This window comes from Mycteria americana, chromosome 1, assembly GCF_035582795.1.
Source record: "Mycteria americana isolate JAX WOST 10 ecotype Jacksonville Zoo and Gardens chromosome 1, USCA_MyAme_1.0, whole genome shotgun sequence".
NCBI lineage: Eukaryota > Metazoa > Chordata > Aves > Ciconiiformes > Ciconiidae > Mycteria > Mycteria americana.
The window spans coordinates 208,270,590-208,290,519 of record NC_134365.1 but is presented as its reverse complement, the minus strand read 5'-3'; the positions used below and the strand labels follow the sequence as shown (position 1 = coordinate 208,290,519).

At 36.4% G+C, this 19,930-nt stretch overlaps 1 protein-coding gene across 1 annotated transcript in view; it reads left to right on the top strand.

Annotated features, from left to right (window-relative positions):
• The window catches only part of CNTN5 (contactin 5), a 269,554-nt gene that overhangs the window by 193,404 nt on the left and 56,220 nt on the right, over positions 1-19,930 (top strand). The window contains exons 12-13 of the mRNA XM_075499526.1: positions 7,155-7,282; positions 8,208-8,383. Coding sequence (XP_075355641.1) covers positions 7,155-7,282; positions 8,208-8,383 — 304 coding nt within the window. The remainder of the gene's footprint in view (positions 1-7,154; positions 7,283-8,207; positions 8,384-19,930) is intronic.

Genomic DNA, 19,930 nt, shown 5'->3' with positions numbered 1-19,930 from the left:
GGCCAAACATAGTCTTATTTCTAATTAGGTCAACAATATTTAAATAAAAAGACTCTATCTAGGGTGATAATATAAAAAATGTATATAAAGTAGATGGCATTCTGCTTACTTAAGTGGTTTTACTATAGCAATAACTCATATCCATTTTCTGTGAGAGTTAGGCTTGTACATCTATTATGAAGGAGCAAGAGAAAGCAAGGGGAAATGAGACAGCCCACAGCCATTCAAGGAGAAATAAAGGTTTCAACTATTTACAAATACTTGTCCCGATTCCTTGTAATCTACATTAAAAGATACTGACAGGTCCCATAGCCAAGCTAATGTGAAATGACAGATTGCTCAGATCAGAACACTGTGAGCAGCCACAGGCTAAATGAGTCAGTGCAGACTCTCCCCATTTGCATTTTTAAAGTTCTTATTTCCAACATGCACACAAACCAATTTCATACTCCTGGTTTTAGACCCCAATGAGAAATGCAGGGGAAAAACTTCTAACCACTTCAATAACTTACACTTTTCTTTTACCCAGTTACTAGGTGTTAAAGTTTGCAAAGCTTTTAACTAACTGTAATGCTTCCCTGATTGCTGTGATGATTTTTCTAGAGTCCTATAAAAATTGACTTTGATATGAAAGATAAAGTTAAAATGCCGTACTGAAAAAACGATTTGAAAACAGAGAAAGGTGAAAGTGTGTATAGCCTAATCAAACTACTCATTGCTAATTCTTCCTCTGCACCAAAAATGGCCACACAATTGACTTCTTTTTTTTCCTATTCTGTAATTGTTATTTAAAGAATATAAAGCTCCAAGTGTAAGCTGTCTGGCATTCATTTCTATTAAGATCCAGATACTGTGTTACTGTCTCTGCTACAAGTCCTCAGTGAAATCCTGAAGGTTGTGTAGCAATTGTAACTTCTGCTGCCTCAACTGCTCAGCTCCTTCAGCATCCAGACTCCAGGCTCCATTGCAGAATTTTTAAACAATTACTAGCCACAGCATCAAGGCGTCTGTTTGTGAGAATCTGCTATGAATGATGCAACAGAATGAAAATTAGAGTTTCCCCTTCTCACTATCTTAATCTTGATGGAACTGTCTGCTCACGGATTTTACATGTGATAGGAAGAATAAATGCACACGCTGACCCTGGGGGGTCAAGGTAAAACTGTCCCTGGTGATAAACAGAGCTGAGAATTTCCACCATCTAAACCAGTATGTCCTCTACTGGCTGTAAATAACATCTGAGAACTTCCATGGTGGGTGGTACCAGATATTAATGAATTAATGTTTTGTCTGTAAGGCAGCGGAGCAGTTCAAGTATCTGGACTACTAATACATTTCATTTCTCCTTAAGAATTAATGAAAGGGAAAATAACCACAACAATATGGTGGGCAGAACAGACCTTGCTTTTTTATACCAAAACAGTGATGACTGTATTTCCTACTTCTTTATCCTTCCTCTCAAAATAAGGCCAAAGATTACGGTCACTTGCACAAGTTCTCTGTGCATAAAACAGCAGGAAGGAGAAAGCTTGCTATTTTTTAACCAGAATACTGTAAAATAAAGGATACTTCTTTAAAATCCTGCCAAACTCCCCATATGAGCAACTCTTAGGTATCATATTCTACTCAGTCCTCTTCTCTAAATCACATGAAGCTTAAAGGAACCTGAATTTTGCTATTCAAATTTGTGGGGACCTTCCACCCTGTTCATCTCCATCAGCACTTTTCCTTACCTCTCTGTCAGTCAACACTGCTTAAGAGAAGGCATTTCTGACTGCCAAATAAAGGACTTCCAAATGCCATCTATAAAAGCAAAAATCCAGCATTTTCTATGAGCTTAATTTCCATCCATCAGCTTCTAAGCAGATACTTGGTCTCAAAGAACGCCTTTCTGTTCACATCAACATCCCATATGAAAACACTATGAACTTTCATCCTTCTAGATAAAACAGCACATTCTTTATCAGGGATCTTACTCTCCCTGGTACATCCTTTATTGGTAAAAGAAGAACAAAACTGATGAAATGACTGATCTGTGTGAGCTAATGCATTTTTGTTTAAACAAGTGTACTAAGAATGTTTCCAATCTTAAGTGTTACTGCTGAACAATAGCTTTGAATAGATTGCAAATATTTGTACAGTGAAAACAATCACTTGGAAATATTGTCTGAAAACTATAATTACTGAGTATTTTGCAGCCTTCTAATGACAATCTAAGTCCAGTCCTGAAGCCTTAAAGAAGAAAATTTACACTCTCATTCATGCTTCTATGGTTTTGTAACAATTCTCAAGCCAGTTTAGTGGGTTGTGCTGTCATTACAAAATTGACATTATAGAAATGCTACTAATATGTATTTCCAAACTTGCTGATATTCTAGACAAGAAAACCACAGGCATTGCAAGCTGGGCATCCAACAGCTGCAGTATTTCAGATAAAACCAGAGTGGAAAAATATAATACACACAGATATCAGATACACTTTGAAATTCACGATTGATTTCAATTTAGCTCTTTTCATTATTAATTTGTTGGACTTTTATAGCTTCATGGGCATAGAGTATGCAGGGAAGCTTGTGGTTCATTGATACCTGAGAGAGTGGGTGTTTTAAGTTCAAAGACCAGCATCACACTTGGTGCTCACCACCACCATCATTAGTAGACTTTATATCCCTTCGTTCTTTAGACTGTCTCTAACATTAGGCTATGGGCTTGATTCAGCTACCCCCACACAAACTCCTGCTGCCCTGTGAGAGTCCTACAGAATCATCCTGGCTCACATCTAAACTTCAGACAGACACACTTACACCTGCTGGCAATCTCTGTGTCTGGGCTGTAAGCAGGTAAGTCCTGTCATAGGTTTCCTGTCACAGGTTTCCTGTCACATTTGTCAGCCCTGTGCAGGTGTCTTGGATATCTTATGGGTTTTTCTATATGAGTAGGTAGTATGGATCAATAGGAGCAGCAAAACGTTGACACTGTCCACACTGCTTAATTCTGAGCTTTTCTTTGGAGTAATTCTAGTCCCATTCCACAGACTGGATGCATATTTGTAGCTGAAAAGCAATGCGCTCCTCAAGCACCCCTCTCAGTTTAGTATCAGCTGAAGTTCATGTGCTCAGACTGCTTCATTTTACAAACCAAAGCCACAGCAAGTGGGGACAATGGGGAAATTAATTTCCAAGTCATGCTCTTGATGTGAACAGCAGCTGGGATTTTGTCCCTCAAATGATGTCAGGTCACAACAAGCACTTACATCTGGGGAACTAAATCAAGATTTGAGGGTGAGATTCAGTTCCAAGTTGAGATATCTGAGTGTAGATATCTAAACTTTTTTACTATTAATAGAGGTTCCACTGACTACTGACAAGATCCATGAATTAACTTGTAAAATAAACTCACATGCAGACACCTTAGCTTTCATTTTACAAACAGCATCTAGAACAAAAGGTTTTCTTTCCTCCCTGGTCATCTTGATGATCCTCCTGAGTGCCAGCTCAATTAGAATTAATCTTTCTGAATACTGATGAGAAAATTGTCCTATATTCCATATTATGTTTCCTTAACACCTTATGTATTAATACTTCAATAACGAGCTGCAGGTTAGTATCGGATATATTCTAGGGTTGCATTTGCCTTTGCTGCATGGTACTGTTAGTTCTGAGCCACATTCACTACTTTTCTATGAGTCTGGTGCTCAGAGTCATCAAAGACCTCCTGTTTGATATGCTGATCTTGCTGTGTCAATGAACTGTTTATTTAATCAAACTTCTAGCATCCTTCTTTTTGTATCCTGGTCATTATGAAAAGTAAGATAATAGTACAAAGAACCATTTCTCTTTCAAAAAAAAATTTTTTTCTCTTCTGTTCAACCAGTTTCTTAAGCATCTTTAATTTCTGTATTAAAGCTGTTTAACCAATCATGTGAATTTCATCATGAAAATCATGCTTGAAACCCATGGAGATCAAATCTGCATTTATTGTCTCTAGAAGATGCTTCTTCTTATTAAGTATTATAACAATTTAGTCTCATTCAGTTTACTTTAGTTAAATCATGTTGAATTTTATCTCATGTCCATTTGCTGTCATATCTTGATTATTCTTTCCTAATAATTCCTGCTCAAATCTTTGTTGCTATTGATCTTAAGCCAATGTGCTTATTGACTCCAAGACATTAATGCTCATCTCTTTTTCTCCATGTTATTAGACAATTGAAAACTTTTTTCTACAGAGACCCTACGTCTATGTGCCAATTTTTTAACAGTCCTTGGATGGACAACATCTGTCTCCTTTAAGTGATTACAATGAGTTTTTCTTATACTTAAATACAATAATCTCCAAACTATCACTTTGATCTCTCATCCATCCTTTCTCTATCTGTTCATCTGGCATCATCTTTCTCTCAGTTTCTAATAAATGAATAATGTATTTATTCATAATAATAATTTAATTTAATAATTCAGGTTTTTTTCGTGAATTATCCTTAACTCTACCCCAACCCCATTTCTTCTCTCTTTGCTTCCCTTTTATTTATGAAGATAAAAAACCTTTTGCTATGGTATTTTCTTATTAAAATATGTAGACATACTACGCAGGTGGTCTCTCCATGACTGAGAGATATTGGCAGGGAAGGAGGAGAAGTCTATGTTCCTGCTGTGTGCAGCAAGCGTTATGTGAATAAATAAAGCATTTCAGTTTCCATCATAACCAGCCTCTGACATTTTTCCCAAACACAAAAAAAGGGGGAACGGATGAATGCTAGGCATTTTAAGGAAAGTATTAATTTCTGAGCCAAATAATTCACCAGCAAATGTGTTTGCAATTCCTTCGATTGAGTGATTACTTGTTTCCTCATGGATAGCAAGAGCTTTTAGCTAAATAGAAATGTAGCTGATAATATGTATAAGATTCATTACATAATCTTCCATATGCATCTAACTTTCTTTTTCTCCAAGCTCAGAATGAAAAACAGTTTTATATCAGGACTTACGCTGCGTGTAAGCTTTTATAATTTGTAAACACTGTAGGAGTGTCCTTTCATTTGTCTGATGCTGACAGTATATTGATGAAAACTATTACTGTTCTGCAAAGGCTATTGTCATACTAATGATACGATGTCCTCAGAGCATTGATCACAGAGCATCTTGATAGGAAAACAAAACTTACACCAAGAGGAAAGGAAGGAAGCTTACATCCCTGTCAGTTCCTAAAGCAAATGTGACATATTATAATAAAATTTCAGGGCCTTCTTATTTGTTGGAAACAAAACCCAAACCTCAAAGCTCTGATACAGAGGCATTTGCTTAATATAATTATGTTTTCTATAAAATTACCTTTAGACAAATAATGTGACTCAAATACTGATACATATTTCTTTAGAGCAAGATGGGAGATACATCATCAGATTGCACTAGGGAATTTGAGAGTTGACGTGTCCTTCCTCTGCCCCATTCACTTTTGAAGCTATTATTTTCTTCTGTCTCTGCTGAGAGCAGTGAGTGGTTTCACATCTGAAGTAAATAGAAGTACATTTTTCACTGGAATGAAATTCTGTTTTCTCCACCACAATGTTTATAAACCTCGGATAATAAAACACCATTTTTCACAAACAGAGAATAGGGGATATTATTCTTTTTCCAGAAAAAAAAAAGATATGCAATCTCATATTAGTGATTTAGTTTGAGCACATTATTGAATCTTAAGCCTTTGGTAAATCACTCCTAGTTTAAATCAAAGGTAACTCAGCTTTGCATTTTAACACGTCCAGCCTAGAAAGGGAATTCCTTCCCTTTTTTGGCTGCTGAAGAGCCCAACCCAGACCTGTTAATCAGGATGATCAAAGCCTCTTACTCCTGGTTAAACACTGCTCAGGAGTAAACCACAACATTGTACCTTCCATGATTTCTGATCATAGCCTCAATAGGGGACTCGCAGCAGAAGGAGTGCTAGTCACATTAACAGACAGAAAGCCCTCTCCGGAGAGGTATATCTAAAAATCCAACCATCGCTGGGGAAGAGCCACCCACCTACTTAGTTAGACTCTTCAACACAAAGAGAGGTCTTACCTTACTTCCAAAATACAGGAGAAGGAAGCACTCCTTCATCTCCTCCTCCACTTCTATGTGATACCTGAAAGCACTTGCTGAGGACTATCTTCTTTCAGTGTCCATGCCTGCTAGAGGGATTCCAACCTACATCTCCCATGGCCTTTGAGACAACCATAACCACTACCCAACCTAGGAAAGGATATACAACATATGCAAGCAGGGCTTGGCTTAAATGCCATGTAAGAGTTGCCATGTTCCATTCAAGCTTGTAGTTCTTCTCTGTCAGGAAAGGAGCAATGATTATTTACTGCTCTTCCAGGGCTGCAGCTTTAACATACAATAAATTCAGGGGCTTTGTCATTTTAGAACAGAAAAAATGTGTTAATTTTCACTTCTATGTAGCTTCATGGACTTTATGATTAATACTGTGTAAGCAAAGCCAAAATTTGAAACTCCTAAATGTAAATGGTTGAACAATATTTCTCATGAGTATGCTTCAGTGGGGTTACTTATCTAGAGATGTAGTAGAGCTGCAATCATACAAGACTCAAGAAAAAAAATAAGAGCTGAGCTACAAAAAAGCAGAGATTATTTAAGTCCCTATGCTGCACAGTGTAGTGATGCCATAAATCATATTTTGACCAGATACAATTAATTTTATGTTTTTTCTAGTCCTCTTTTACATTTTACTTCCCATTCTTCTCAGATTTGATTTTTAAGGTCATTTTTTTCTAAATGGAATACCCTGTGCTTGATATTGAAATGTGATTTGACAATAATACAGCAGTGAAACTTTAAAGACAAATTATGAAGAATCACCTTTTTTACTTTTCAGTAACGGTTCGTTAAAATTCACCACTGATAAGTGTCAAAGGATACTAATCCATTGATGCCTCTCTGCAACTTTTTGAATTAAGGAAGTAGAAGGAATAAAATGGGTTTATTACAACCTTTTTGAAACAGAAGAAAATTCAGTTATCATCTTCATCATCCTTTACTACAGAGGCAGCAGTCCTTAATTCTATTTATTATCTCTAAAAGGTATCATCATAGAATTTGGCTGCTAGGATGGGAGATATATTTATATATTTATGTATTTATCCTTTTCAGGATAACTATTCTTCCACATGGGAGCCTGCGAATCCTCAATGCTTCCAAGTCTGATGAAGGACGGTACTTATGCCAAGGTGTAAATGTATTTGGATCTGCAGAAATAATTGCATCAGTATCTGTTAAAGGTATGAAAAAATACTTTGATGATAATGATGATTTCTCTTTACTAATATTTCATTATTGCTTAGAATCCCCAGCCAACCATACAACGGCATTGTACAGGCAGAATAAAAAAGCATTTCCAACAAGCTAGGGGGGCTAACCTCCATCTGGTCAAACATTGTATTCCTGCATCAGATTGCATACTCCAGCTGTTATATCGTAGAAGTATGTCAGAAGAATTAGTATATATATTAAATCACTCAGATTATAAATAATTGTATAAGTAAAAGAATCAATATCCCTTTTAAGATAATTTAGCTTTGGGAACTCACCCCTACCTCTTTCCACATGGGAACAAATCTTAGGATTAAAGTAATATTGTATCAATATAAAATCTAAGGAAAGATAGTTCCTTAGAACAGTAATAATAATCAAATCACTGAGCTGCAATTAATTTCTAAACCACATTTTTGTCACTTTTCAGCTGAATTCTTATATGATTGTGGTTTTTGTTTTTAGGTGTTCGAGTCTTTTGACTTCATTTTTCAATCTTCTTTCTATATTTAGTATGCCTGGAAACATCCTTTTTTATTTTAAGTGACAAAACTGAGATTTTCATGCAATCACAAGACTCCAGGTGCTGCAGCCTTAAAAAAAAATTAATAGCTTTTTCTGAGACTAATACAATTAATTAATCCATCTCTGAGGCCCTATAGGTTGCTGTTTAGGATCCTGCCTTATTGCTTCCATGAAACTGGCTGTACCTTCTGTTCACCACTGTCATGTCTTAGTGTGCATTATGAATATATTTCAGTATTTGACACTGTATTTGAAACAAACAGTAAATGTAAGCTCTGAGTAGACTAAGCAGAACTCAATCATATTATTTTGGCCTTACACTATAACTAGGCTTCCATCTAAACGTTCCTAATCCTTCTATATTTCAAGAACCTACAAGAATAGAGCTGACTCCCAAGAAGATAGAGTTAACAGTTGGAGAAAGCATTGTCCTCAGTTGCAAAGCCCTTCATGACAGCACCCTAGATGTCACTTTCTATTGGACACTCAATGGGCAGCCAATTGACTTTGAAAAAGAAGGTGGACACTTCGAAAGCATCAAGGCGGTAAGCGACCACGCGTTTGTCATCTGTGTGCTGTTAACTGATAGAAACTTGCATGCTTTTACATGTCTCCCATTTACCAAATTCTGACCAAACTGAAAAATAACTGATTTCATTAATGTTGGACAGAAATGTTAGCTAGAGGAGGCGCAAACTGCAGGTCACTAGAATTACTTCAAGTAGTTTTAATCAAGAAGATATTAAATGTAAACTTACACATCTTATTATTAGTGAGGCATCTGATGACCTTTGTGAGGGAACAGAAAGTAGTTTGAATCAAATCCTCCTTACATTCTTCTGCTGATTTTGATATAGAAAGGATGCTGCTATAAGCATTGATGTCCTTCTCAGATAACATGGCTGTTGGAATGCCCTCACCTCCCAATGCTTTTACTTGCCTAGCATATCTTTTAGTATCTGAATAGCAAGGAGTAGACTTTCTTTTCCAACTCCCCTGCATGAGGTAGGTTCTAGCTGTGCAACTGTTATTTAAGTCAATAAGAATCATATGGAAAAAATATGTATACCAATTTCAAATATTACCCCTTGATTCAAAAACAATTTAATATGATCAAACAGTATGATAAAGTAATACAAACCTGTCCCATGTAAAATGGTTTGAACTTTTGTAAGTAGAAAGAAATCTCTTAATGTGAACAAGTTTGGAAATAGAATCTACAGTCATTTAACTCAATCTTCCCACTAATGAAATGTAAATCAAATGTCCATGCTATGTTAACAGAGAAAAATGAAGCTCACAAAGGTCAGGAAATTTTAAAAGTTAATGTATCTAATTTGAGTACAATGTAGCGAAGTTAACTTTACATTAAAAAATCCTGTCAGCTGCAATCAATTTATTCTTCTGCTTGCCTTTATGGAAGGCATACTATATTCACTTTGTGGTGTGAGGTTTTCTTAAAAATTTGGTTTTACTTCAATAAGCTTTTTAATTGAAAAACATTAGTAAAGTATATCTTAGTGTGAAGGTTCTTAGCATACTTATCTTCAACTGAGGAAGTCCAATACTCAAAATCCAGCACTAAATATATAGGAAGGAAAACTATAATTCTTTTTTTTAAACTTCAGGTTAAAACATTCTTTGATTCAAGAAAACATCCTGTGAATACAATTTAACTTCAAGTCATTTCCAAAAATTTGAAATCTGAAGTGTGCTACATGGTTCCCTCAGTGCATTTCAGCATCTTCTGTGCTGAAGGGAATTTTTAATCACTGGGAAAAATCCTCAGGCTAGGAAATTTCCAAAGTAATTTCTCCTATCAAAGTAAAGCTGATTTAATGTAATTTCATTTGGTTTACGAAAACAGAATTTTGTAGATCTTTCAACAAGAATTCTTCATTAATTTCATTTCTACCAAAGAAAGCCCTCAAACTGATAGTGAGGCTCATTCAAAAAGTGAGAACCTGGTAGATGACATACTGAGACTATCTTCAGGCAAATATTTATGCAAAACACTGAAATTACTGATTCCTTTTATTGTCCTGGCATGACTAAAATTTTGCCAAAACCTAGTAGATTTAACCAGCTATTTTAGTATGAGTTTATGACCTCCTTCTCACTGTGTTGCTAAAGAGTCACTGCTACTTTACTAAGTGAAAATAGTATTAATCACTCATAATGGAGTCCATGCTCAATGTCTAAATTACTAAGTGGATTAAAAAAAAGTTGTTTATTAAGTAAAAATCTGACATCTTTCTTTTCAGAGGCAAACAAGCACGTGTTTTTTTTTTCCTAAAACACACTTTTTTACAAACAGCAAACTTCAGCTGATCAGAAAATAAAATCAGGCTGAAAAGAAGGCATTGCATATATTGCAAAATATTGCAAAGTTAGATCCTACCTTATCACTGTTACACCGGTGTTGAAATAGTGAAATACTATGCAACTCTAAAGAAATACCAAAATGAAGCATCAGACTCTGATATTTTTAGACTGGACTAGCTTCATTTGCCTTTACAAGATTGCTCACATAAGAGATGGTCAGGCCATGCTTCATTTACTTGCATTCCTAACTCATTTAAATGTCAAGACATTTCTTTTCCGGTTTTCACTCTAAAGAGAGAATGGAAGGGTAGGCTTGGATCCATTGGAAGACGGCTGAAAATACCTATTAACATGTTACAGGCAGGATGAGGGGGAATACTCCTTTTCAGAACAGAAATACCAAAACATAACCTCGTTAGGACAATCCTCGCTGAAATTTTCTGAGTGCTATTGGAAACATAATATGACACATCCTTCTCCCTCTTCGAAAGTAGTAGTTAAAATATACTTAGATCTCCATTCACCAAAAGGCATATCTTGATTTTTGCATTGTCCTGAAATGAAGATGGATCAGTTGAGTAATGCAAAACTCTAAAGTAGCGATTGTGGTAATACAGGAATTTTTTTGTGTTTTGACATAAAAACTCTATAACTCCTGTAACTACTCATTTGTGGAATGTTGTCAATTGTATTGCATTATCATTTCTGTTAACCACATAAGCATGTGAAATTAATCAAAAGGATGAAAATGTATTTCTTTACTTCTTTAAAACCTAAAGCATGTCCAAGTACTAGGGGAAAGCAAGATAAAATAAAACTCTTCTGTTTTTCCTATCATGTAATCTCCATTAACCTATCCAGTTTCAAAGGAGTGATACACAATGTGATAAAGACACAGGCTTAAGAATGCAGAAAAAAGGAACTTGAAGAAAACTTGAAATCTGATAGAATTCCATCTATATCCCTTATTTTGCATTTCTGAATGAAATATTTTTTTAAATTGCATGAGTTGATCCCGAACAAAATGCTTTTTAATGCAGTATGTTTAAGAAAAATAATATCCTTTGTGTGCATGAAGTTATAGTATTATACATCCATTTTGTTCTGCACCCACTGATACTTCATCAGATTAAAAAATGTTCAGGTTTGTTTGGGTTTTGTTTATTTGTTTAAATGGGTTTTGTTAATAACAAAACCATTGTCAACCTCTCACCACTGGTTGCATTGCTCATACTTTCACTGTGGCAGACCCAGGTGTTAGGTATGATGAACATTCTGATGCTTAATGCAGTGTTATAAAAGCTATCACCAAAGTAACATTTGTTTTGGCTGTAGATAAATTTCTGCTTGCTAAAATTGCACGCTCCCTAGCAATTACAATTAAAAGGAAAAGGAAAAGCTTCTTTTAATAATATATATTGCTTTCCTTGTTTTTAAATTATATCTGTAGCTTTGGTACCAAAAAAACAAGTGTTATCATTTTTCATACTGAGAACTAATTTTTATACAAATTGAAAGTGCTTTTGCTGATATTTGCTGAGCTATCAAGGATTTAGTACCTATAGCAATTTAAGTACTTTAGGGACTTGCCTGGCAAGAGGATAAGTGTGGTAAGATGTCAAGTTGAACAAAGCTGTGAATGAAGGGAATATTAAAGAAAAGAGACCAAACTCCACTGGAGTGACAGCTGCAGACTGCACTCTAGGAAAGGAAAATATCCTAAATGTTGTGTATGCATAATTCCACAGTACACTTGATAGCAGAACAATAATGCAAAGGGTTACATATAGCAAGAATCTTTTGGCATTAGAAAAGTTTTACTTTGTCTACCAAATGACTCGATAATATTTTAAGGTCTGTGAGGTGTAATCTGTGTAATTAATAGAGACAATTTTGCATGGAAGTCTGAATTGCCAAGATTTCCTTCTAGCAACACCAGTGAGCACTTGAGCACAGAAAATATAGACCTGCTTGCTTTTATTAGGGTAACTTTGATTTTGTGTCCTTTGTGCCAAATCCAGAAGTCCTGTTCAAAATTCTGTTCAGAATTTTCTTTTCTAAGATCTCCATTGACCTTAATTTTGCCCTGGTTGTATCTCTTTTCTAGCTAAAGACATCCGACTTTGTGAGTAGATTTTCCTCCAGCTATCATCATTCTAACTTTGTGTTTGAAAGCCAATACTGTTATAATGACAGCCAAGCAAAATGATTTATTGTGATTATCCACAGACTGGTAGGCAGCAGCATTGCCCTTAGTGTCCCTCACCTTGACCTGCATGAGTACCTTTCAGACTCAGGAAAGTGATTTAGTCTCAATATCTTCTTGGTCTTTGATCTTAACTGAAACTGCCACCATGGGAAGCAATAAGCACAACTTGTCATGTTATATTTTACAGTGGTCATTCGTTCACATGGAATTGAATTGAAATCTACTGTTTCACTTAGAAAAGGCCGGTAGATACAAACCTGACAATACATTAACTACTGTCTAACACTGGAGACTTCAATCTGATAACCTAGAACCTGTGAGAGAGCATAACTTTGCACCTTCCCTTACATTTTCAAGTCTCTCCTTAGTTTGTTATAGTACTTTAATCATATTTTAGAAGTTAAGATTAAAATTTCCTAAGCATTTTCTAAGTAGGCAGCACTAAGTTCTACACTACACGGAATCAATTAAAACAGCAGGCTGTTAATAATAATGTCTTTCCTCTTTATTGGACATAAAACCAAACAAGGCTAATTAAATAGGGGTTTTATTTAACACCCTCCCTCCTCCCCCCACTGAGGAAAACAGTAATAGTTGTCAAAAGTCTTGTAGAAGATACGTGCTTTATGCACAGAGAATTTCTGTTCAGAGTAATGTTGCTATATCAGCCTCATTGCTATCAATTTGTTTCACTGTTTGTTGCAATACTTTCCTGCTGATGGAAGAGGCTGAACACAGCCATTACCATCAACTCAAATCTCCAGATTTTTCAGTCCTATGCTCATTACCAGGTTTTGCCCATTTGTCATGCTACAGCAGTTAAATACTCGTGTGATCAGAAGCAGTTTCAAAATAAAAAATTTATCTTGTCTTTGGTAACACAAATTTCTTGTAAACTAGGGAGGATACAAAATGGATTAAGAATTTCTAGGCAAAAAACTTTGAAATGCGTGTTTCATGACTGGTAACTACAAACCAAAATCTGAACACAATGAAGACCATGGTCTAATAATGCACTTTACCATGTGTTACTTCCAGGATATAAACACTCCCAGTGAACTGACTGAATTTATAGACGTACTTGCATGCTGCATTAGAACGGGACGCTCCAAACATTTCCTAGAATCAATCAAGTACGTAAACTGGAGTGCCCAAGTGCTTGTGCCTTTAGCTATGAATAGAGAGTAAGGGAGAGAGATGATAAGTAACATCTCCCCTATTTAATTTTACTTCGGAGGAAGGGGATAACTGAGCATTTTGGAAAATGCGAGTCTCTTAACATTCCTGAATACCAATTATGATAAAAAAAGATTGTAATAAAAAAGTCATGAAATACAGTCAGATAATTTTTACACTAGTTTATTCTATTAAGGTATTTTGTACCTTCCTTTGTTTGCAAGAAACATTCTAAAGAGAAAATTCTTGGGGTAAATAAAAGATATTTCATGACAGTCCATTCCTTCCCCTGTTTACTTGCAGCTGATGGATCATTAACTGCTTGGCACAGTGTTAATCTGGGTTATAACAGCACAGCCAATTGTTTGAACGCCTGATCAATATCAGCCTTCCTAACGCTATGGCCTTCCTTTTGCAGGTCTGCTGTCTGTTTTTCACTTGCAGCTCTGCAACCTTTCTCCCGAGCTGTTGTGGCAGTGTTTTCCAGAGCCTTCCTGGCAGTATTTCTCCCTTGCAGTTCTCACACTGCTGATCTCCTGGTTTTGTTCTTGTGGCCTTGCACCTGCAAACCCCAATCGTGTTTTTATGGTGGGGTCTCATGGGAAGAAGCTCCTACTGGCCTGAAACTCACCCCTCCCTCCTGCCCCCTTTCTTTGTCTCTTGTTTTGTAAACCAAATCACAGTGTGCAGTGAAGTAGATAACGGTCATGTAAATACTTAATAAATATTATCCAACAATATATGTGCTCAGAAGTTTAACAATCAAACACTGCAACAACTGCTCTTAATTAACATATTCCAATCAACATTAACATATAGGAAGTTTGAGTAGGTCCCAAAGAAAAGGTTACACCACCAGGAAAAAAAAAGGCAAAATTAATCCTCATCATCATCTTCCTCACCATCTACTGCACTGAGGAGAGCCTCAAGAGGAGAATACTCTTTCTGGCTGGCCACCGGGAAGAGTTTTCCATTTTCCTTTTCTCTCTCTCTCTCCTCATTGCCTTTTTTATTTCTCACCTAGGTAGCTTTCTTTGCTAGAGTTGATGTGTTCCATCATCTATGGACCCTGCTAATAAATCTCTGTTCATGTAAGGCTGTGACAATATTCTTCATGCAGCACACTAATGAAATCTCAGTCAGGTGTCTGCTCTTCATGCTCTGTTTTGATGTCTTCTCAAAATGGCACACTTGTCCCAGATGGGTTTTGCTTTCATTTCTGTCATCTTCATCCATCACTATCACCACCCGTCCACTCAAATCATATGTGTAGCTCCATGCTCTCTTTTTCCCTCTTTCTGCATCTTTAAACAGGAGCACAGGTACCCCATATTATTTGGTCTTTTCTTCCCTTTTTCTCCTGGTAATGACAACTCAGATACAGAACATGAATTTAGCAACATGAGTGTAGTGGGATTCTCTGTCCTGAACCTTGCCATTACATATCCCCTATTTTTTCTCATCCCTTCCCATTTTCAATACTTTTTCTATGTTTTCTTTAGTCCCTAAATTTCACAAAACTACCCCAGTACATGACATACTACCTGACATCTGATACTCATTTAACTTAATCTCTTCCTCTGCCTTCTCTCAATAAAATGAATCAAACTCATTTGCAGCAATTCAAGCTGCACTTTGAAGTCTTCCCTATCCACTCCCAAAACCCCAACGCCCTCTGGCATCTGCTCCCAACCACCAGTGCTCACCCAAAACAACTGTTTTCATTATTCTTGCTTTCTCTATGCAAACTGCTCAAAAATACTGCCACTGGAAGGGTCCACACTTCCCCTGGATAATTCTTATGGATCCACAAACATGAAAACCTTGAAAACCATCTTTTTTACTTTTCATAGATGGGGAAAATGCAAATTGTGTATTATCAGGTATCCCTCAGTCAACCTGCATCAGCCTGGATACTACTATACTACCATTATTATAATACCACATACCATTCATCACAACAAAACCTATAACAATAATTTCATCTTTGTTCCAAATGTACATCTATGATTAAAAGACAGAACTCAGAATATAATTTTCCATTTTCACTATATCAACAGGGAAATCTGCTGCTTTTTAAAAGATTAAATATTTGCAATATGTAAACATCATAAGCAGTAAACAGGCAAGTGGTTGATGTGTTCAAACCTGAGAATTTGCATGAAATGGCACTTAAATTGTCCTGAATGTATTATGAACAGAAGTTGGTTTGAAGCCAACAATCCATCATAATGCACATATAAATTGTCAGCATAATTTAAAAGAAAATTATTGTATTGCTATTTTTCACTTACTGTTGATGGTACAAAGCTAAATTGCCATGAGGTTATTCTGTAAGATCATTAGTTTGCTTCAGATATATTCACCAAAAATAAACTCCATCGCTAATCAAATATGTCAAACAATCAAAATTCAACTGTGAAATCATTTTTCAATTTAATCTGACTGAATGTCATTAATAAAGGCTATTTTGCTAAGTCAAATAACATATGAGTCAAGAATTCACCTAACTTGTGTGTTATCTGTAAAAACACCCATATATTTTAAATAATCATTCAAGCCGAATAAGATAGCATTAACAACCCAGGTCATTCTTGTTTAGGATCAAATCTCAGTCCCATTTAATTATAGACCATTGTTTTACTGTTCTCGGTTTACACAGAATATGACCTTACAAAATGTTTAGGTACTTTTCAAGCTTTTTGTACCTCTCAAGCATTCTCTTCTGTATAGAAACCACTTTGTAGGAAAGCATCTTCACCTCTCACTGTCAAGAGATTTAGATGACAGCCAGCAAGCCTCGGTAAACACCTGTAGTCATCGTAAAGAAAGGACTTAAACACCCCTTAGTCTTTCATCATGAAAGTTTTCCTGCAATGGCAGTCAGTGTTTGCCCACTCTTTTTTTCCCATTGATTTAAGCTTTTGTTGAATCATTATCATTTATGACAGTCTCACTACCCTTTTTAGACATATTCTTCCCAAGCAGAGAGACAATTTTCACTGCATGTTGTCCAGGTTGAGTTCCCAACCTGAATCCTCAGTACAATAATAGGCAGCCTTTCTAGACCCCAGGCCTTTGCCGTGCAGCAGCTGAGAGCTGCGAGGGGCACATCATCTCTATTGACTACCCAGTATTTTGAACTTCCTTGCCTTTTTGTCCTTCTTTCCAACATAAATCAGAGCTACGTTCACAGAACTGCAGTTGGAGTGTGGAAGGGAAGTATGACGATCAATGTGGAAAATGAGCAGCATTAGAAACAGATTAAATGAAAGCTAGGATTGATATAGTGATAAGAGAATTATTTAAGGTTCCTAGGATTCATATATATATTCCACATATGATTCTGTAGTTTGAACATATGTGATAAACTGTGTAATAATCAAACCACTGTTTAATTCTTCCATGGAAGAGGTAGGGGGAAGTAAACAAGAGACTTACTAGATGTTAAAAAAGTGCTTTACAGCGTAACTGTGAGCTCCATTTCAAATGCAGGCAGATTATAGATTGTTCTTCTGCAAAGCCTTCAAAAGAAAAGGTTTGATACTGCACGAACCACCTTGGTTTAGAGATAAAAACTCAGCAAATGAATGGACAGATTAACAGGGAGGTTTCCTAGCAACTGGCTCAAGATAATGAACTCACTCTCACAGGAAGAATAAGTGTAATTCTCTTCACCTGAAGAACCATACGTAAAAGTTACTTTACTGCAAAGCAACTCAGAACCTCTTAGGATTTATGAAAGGGAAAAGAAAAAATCCACATATAACTTCCTCTCTGTGGGGATGTGGGATGGCTGAAGAAGTATTAATTCACTAACAGTAAATTCTCTGCAAGTTGGCTTTTTTTTTTCCTCTGGAAATCCCCAGCATTAGGGCAATGGGTGCAAAAGACAAATCCAACAAGGTGATTCTCATTGAGTAAAGTATGCATATTACATGTTCCTTGGAGCCTTTTTGAGTCTGGGGAAGTATCTCCACATCAAAAGCAAATGCTATGTATAGGTGGCACCGATTCTTGTGAAAAATTACGTCAAGTGATAGCTTACAGGTAAAGCTAATTAGATACGTTGCAGTCACAACTATAACCTCAGAAAACGTGCCACACTGGAGCAAAGAGAACAATAGATTGACACAGCACTCAGCACTGGAGCTGCCCAGAACCTGATGAATGGGATACTCAGGAGCATAATATGAATTACACAATAATTTGTTGCCCTAGAGAGAACCATTAGTCATGACAGATAGCATTGATAGCTGTATTATTATTTATTTGCTGCTTAATGAAGACCAGGAATGTGTTCAGTGTTACAGTAGGTCCATAGCTGATGCTGGCCTTGAAGGTTAGAAGGTTACATGTAGCTTTCCTTAAAATCATTAGAAGTTGGCTGTTAAACCTATCTGTTTTGGTTTTGTTTGTGGTTTTTTTTAAGCCTTAGCTTCGATAAAGTACAAGATATATTCCACACAGTAGAAGTTTATACTGAACAAATATGGATACTTTTGATACTTGGCTAAATGGGTAACGTGATATTCAGAACACCAAGCAATATAGATTTTTCTAATAAAATGCTACTTTGAAATAGTGCACTTGTTGCAAAATATGCCCTGTCACAGAAGAGCATAAAATTAGCGGGATATAAAGCAGATTTTAAAAACATACAGTTAATAAAGTCAAAATTTAGATGTAGACAAAGAAATTTAAATACCGCTAATTTCAGCTTTGAATTATATTGGGACCACATGGTTGCTGATACACCAGGCTGTTCCAACTCATGTTAGCCCAGATGACAGATCTTTCTACACTGTTTGCATCCATGTCACCCAGTTTTTGTCTTCCCCAGAGGGGAGGGTATATCTCTGCTTTTGCTAAGCATTATGTCTTTTTCCACTGAGTGAAGACTACAGGCACAAGACAAAGTTTCTGACCTTAGATACTTTTCTTCATGGAGTCTCTGCTGCACTCCCGCTTAGCATTTTTTTTAAACTGGATTGTAATTGCTCAAATTTAAGCAGCAGCTGCAATGACATGGTGCAGAGATTTTCTTAAGATTCGGAAGGCCAGCACATGAGTTTAACCCTCCCAGGCCATGTTGTGGCCTTGAACGTCTCATTACAGGATAAACTGATCAACAAAATAATCTATCTTCCAAGACCTGGAATAGTCGTAAAAGTAATAAAGACCACTTTATAAATACAGTAAATAATATGGTATTTTTAGAGGTCCTGGTCAAACATAGCTCCTACTTATTTATCTAAATGGAAGCTAAAATGTCTCATTATTTCCCATGATCAAGCATCTAATGTCTGAGCATATATCCATCAGTATTAAACACAGTGAGTTTAATTTCTTTCCACTCACAAAGCCTGAGCAGTGCTGGCTGCACATCCTGTTATGCTGTAATAAATGTAAGTGTTTCATGGGGATCTATTGTACTGCACTGCTCTCCACTTAGAGCAATGATTCTTTCAATTGCTGCTTGTTTGCCCAGTTACACAGGTGTGCAGATGAAATACATATATTTTTCCTGATAAGGACATTAGGATTCACACAGTCATGAACCCTCTGGAAGTTAGAGTGACGGCCAAGATTTTTAACAGCTCCTGAGCAATGAAACCAGACAGTTGCTATCCATTATGCTTTTCCTCCCATTTAACAACAAAACACACATTAAATGTAAATTACCCTCAAGAGAGGACAAATGTGGACTGATTCCGGTCTTATCCTTCTAATAGCTAAGGCTTTGTACCAGAATCACTAATCATCTTGAGCAACCCATGTTTCAATGGCTAGTAAATGCTGCTGTGCTAGACAACTTAAAAAAATTTGTATCCTGAAGTTGACTCCTGGTAGAAGTGCTCTTCTTTTGCATTTAGAGTTGCAGAGTACTCAGATATTCTTTTCCACTGCTGTGATTTCTGATATGCCAGAGCAAGAATATAGGAATTGCATTATGGCCTGACTGGTCTGAGTATCTTCCCTCCAGCAACATCATTAACGAAGCCACTTCAGAATGCAAAACACTACCACTGTATTCACACTCTTAGATCTACAGGGTTATTAAGCTATAGATCATGCCCATGTTCACTTTGCTCTCAGTGGCAATCTTGATGTCCCATCTCTCTTTTCCTTCTTTGCATGTGAATATGCTTCAGTAAAGATTTTGCCTTGGTGCAACATGGAATATTATGACAAGTTCCATTCCAAAAATGTAAATGAAGAGAAGACTGGCTGAAGAAGGTGTGCCAAGACGTGCTGAAAAGGAGTTCTTCCGCCCAGAAAAAAAAAACTAAATTATAGAAGATTGGATCTTGGAACCAATCCTATTTCATCTTGTCTTTAATGACCTTAGCATAAGAGATAAAAGTATGCAAATGAAAAT